At 31.5% G+C, this 3731-nt stretch overlaps 1 protein-coding gene across 1 annotated transcript; it reads left to right on the plus strand.

The window, feature by feature from the left end:
• Nucleotides 1-209: 209 nt before the first annotated feature.
• LOC105785631 (hypothetical protein) lies at nt 210-3357 on the plus strand. Its single transcript, XM_012611754.2, has 4 exons — nt 210-264; nt 1114-1960; nt 2050-2208; nt 2947-3357. Exons 1-4 carry the CDS (start codon nt 257-259, stop codon nt 3169-3171), a joined length of 1239 nt encoding a protein of 412 aa, XP_012467208.1. The 5' UTR covers nt 210-256; the 3' UTR covers nt 3172-3357.
• The last annotated feature ends 374 nt before the right edge of the window (nt 3358-3731 follow it).

Here is a 3731-nt window from a genome sequence, read left to right on the forward strand (position 1 = left end):
AGCAGCCACTTTGGATTAAGGGGTTTCTTTAATGTGAATTTTGCTTTAAAATATTAGCATATCAAAATACACTTGAGAAAAGTCAAAAACAGGAAGTCAAGTCTCATATGCTACCTTGTCACCATCTCTAATTAATTAATTAATTAATTAATTAAAATGTTTATGTATATATATTGAACTAAAGCTCTGGATATTTGATCAACATCAACGTTGAAATATATAGCAAGCAATAGTTGGTGAAGAAAATAATCTCAAAATGTTGAGGTACGTTGCTTTTCTTTTTCCTTTTGATTTTTTCAGTTCGATTCAAGTAGCTTTAATGTTTGTTTCCTGTCGAAAAATTTGAATACGATTAAGTGGTAATTTAGTTGAATTCGAGTTATTAATCAAATCGAATTCAAGTTGTTTTAGTACTTGATTTGATTTTTTCCTCCTTTCCCTTTTAACTACTAGTTACTTAATGTAAAGATGGAAACACAATCCCGATTGAGTCTTAATTTGATTGGCATGAACATTGTTGCCAATGCAAGAGAACGTAGGTTTGAATGCGCTTTATAGATTGAGGAGGAGATATGAGTAGTTCTACGCATTATATCAAAAAGAGCAGTATTATTAAAACCTATAATGAAATTGTTCTAAAAAAAATGGAAACACAAAAAATACAAAATATTTAGGTGATAAAAAGACAATTGAATAGTTGAATAATTTTGTAATTTTTATAATTTGGTGACTAAAAAATTTACTAATAATTCAATGATTATTTTGTAACTTCTCATAATCGAATTATAAAAAAACATAATTAAATGCTTAAATAAAGCATCCAACATTTCTTTTATATCTTTATTATGTATAATGCACCATGAAGGGTCAGTTTTTGAAAATTTGCTTTTTTTTCCGTATGTATATTATATATTTATGATTTCGAAATTATACTTGTTGCTTTTCGCCATCAAAATGACTATGAAAATAATTTGGCAAAAAAGACCCTTTTGGTTCATTTCGTACAGTAACACTAACAAATTTTCTTATTTTATATAATTTTATAAAATTTGGCTCCATTGAAATATTTAATTAGGGATTATATGTTTTAACTCAAGACATTGAAATTGACAGGGAAATGAAGACTTTCAATCTTGGATGGTTACTTTTTGCTGCAGTTTTGTTGATTTCAGCTCTACCATTTTCACAAGCCTCTCGGACTAAACAACATAAGGTAAAAACTGGTGTTTTCCGATCACCTCAGTTCGTGCTCGGGCCGGGATCGGTAGCGAATAAACTTTTTTCAAATATCGATTTTCCGAGAGGTCATATTGCCTTAAAAAGTTTCGATGCTGAGGTTGTTGATGAAAGTGGGAATCCAATTCCATTGTATGATACTTACTTGCATCATTGGCTAGTTCTTAAATTCTATGTACGTAAAGGTTTGGAAAATCAAGACATTTCAAAGCTCAACAATTCGGATTATATTTCGGGGAGAAATAGCGGAATATGTCAAGATGGAGCACTTGATCAATTTTTTGGTCTCGGTTCCGAGACACGAAGAACTAAGACTCATATCCCTGATCCTTACGGGATAGAAACCGGTAACCCTACTAAGATTCCATCAGGGTTTGTAGAAATATGGGGGTTGAACGTCCATGCTATCGATACAAGGGGAGTGGAAGATAGGACGGGATGTACCGAATGTCGGTGCGATTTGTATAATGTTACCAAGGAGGAAGATGGAACACCTTTGAGTCCAAATTATGATGGGGGACTATCATGTTGCTATGATGGCACAAAATGTAGGTTGAAAGATGGGTTTATTGGTATCGAAAGAAACCTTTACCTCCAATACACCGTGAAGTGGATCGATATGAATAGTTTGATTGTGCCAGTTAATATTTATATATTTGATGTTTCTGATATTTGGAAGAAATCTCGTAATTCAACTGGGATTAATTCAGAGCACAATTGCCAGGTAATTAAAATGTTTATTTGATGTAACAATTTTTTTTCGTAGAATCAAATTTATTTTTGAATATGATCGTGATGAATACAATTATGCAGGTGGAGTATCAAGTTGAATCTTGTCGTGCCACGGGATCGGCAAACGACAAATGCATTGACGCCAAAAGCGTTAGTCTCGAAATGCCATTTGGTGGTTATTTGGTATATGGTGTTGCACACCAACATGCGGGCGGCACTGGTTCTGCTCTCTATGGGAAGGTAATGAAATTCCCTTTGCATGCATATGCATAAATTATCCAAAATACAATGGTCAATTCCCATAAATTTTATAAGAATGTCAACATGGTAGTTCAAAAGCAATTTATGTGTTCAATGCATATCTATAAATTTAATAGGATAGGTTGACTTAACATATTATTTTGGATTTAGGTTAATTCTAGTTTGAATTCTTTTGAATTTGGATCAAATACAATTAGAGTCGCTTTGAATTTAGGTCATTTGAGTTTTTTTGGGTTGAGTCATTTCTAGTTCAATCATTCAGTTTTGACATTTAGTTCATGTTATTTCAATTTGGTATTCAAGTTTAAACTTAGATAATTTTAGGTTATTTTTTGGGGTCATTTAGAGTTTTGGTCATTCAAGCTTCGAGTTATTTTTTGTTTCATTCATATATGGGTTTGGGTTATTCAAGGTTTTTCGAGTCATGTCATTTTAGGTTTGGATCATTTTGAATTTTTTTTATTCGGGCTTGACACTTAATTTGAATAATTTCAAGTTTAGATTATTCCAAATTTAAATCATTTATGATTTGAGTCATTTCAAGTTAGAGTTATTGACTTTTAATTATTAATTTAAGTTAAATTAGGTTTAGATTCGGGTTAATCAAGTAAAGTCAAAATTAACAACTTTAGTCCAATGCGATCATGTAGTGAATTTTAGTAATATAATGTCTTCTTCTAATGTCGTGGTGTGCATGTTTTCGTACAATGACTTTAGGACGGCCGGAGTTTATGCTCTTCGATACCGATTTACGGGACGGGAGAGGAAGCTGGAAACGAAAGTGGTTATATCGTAGGAATGTCGACCTGCTACCCTAAACCAGGAACTAAGAAAATATCAAAAGGGGAGACTCTAATTTTAGAGTCTAATTACAGCAGTATCAAACAGCATACTGGAGTTATGGGGCTATTCTACATATTGGTGGCCGAGACATTGGCTTAGTCAATGAGCCATTGCTCAAGTAATTATGTTATTAAAAATATATGAATTCCAATAATTTTCTTTGTGAAATTAGTGATAGATAGGCATGAATAATGTAACTCTTGGTTGTAGTGTAAACCATAGGTAAGTTGTTTGAGTGTTCCAAATTTGTGAATGGTTTATATTATTTAGAGGATTATATACTTATATTATGTCTAATATATGTTGCTTACGAAAATTGAAAAATATAGATAAAGTCTTCTTAATTAAAAGAAAAGAAAGTACAAAATCAAGTACCAACTACTTCATATAAAATTCATGCACTAAGGCATTTTTGCCACCTTTGACAGTGACATGGATTTTAAATAATAGTGTTTAACATTTGACTTTTTTTTTCAACATGAGTGTTTGTGCCGGTGACAAATCCCTTAATTCAATTATTAGTAATTTTTTTATCGTCTAATTATAAAAAATTACAAAATAATTACTCAACTATTTAATTTTGTCTTTTTTAATTCATTACAAATTGGTGAGAGGAGATTTCATAGTCGAGACTTCAACATGAATGGCAAATATAAAGC

The sequence above is a fragment of the Gossypium raimondii genome, chromosome 7 (assembly GCF_025698545.1).
Source record: "Gossypium raimondii isolate GPD5lz chromosome 7, ASM2569854v1, whole genome shotgun sequence".
NCBI lineage: Eukaryota > Viridiplantae > Streptophyta > Magnoliopsida > Malvales > Malvaceae > Gossypium > Gossypium raimondii.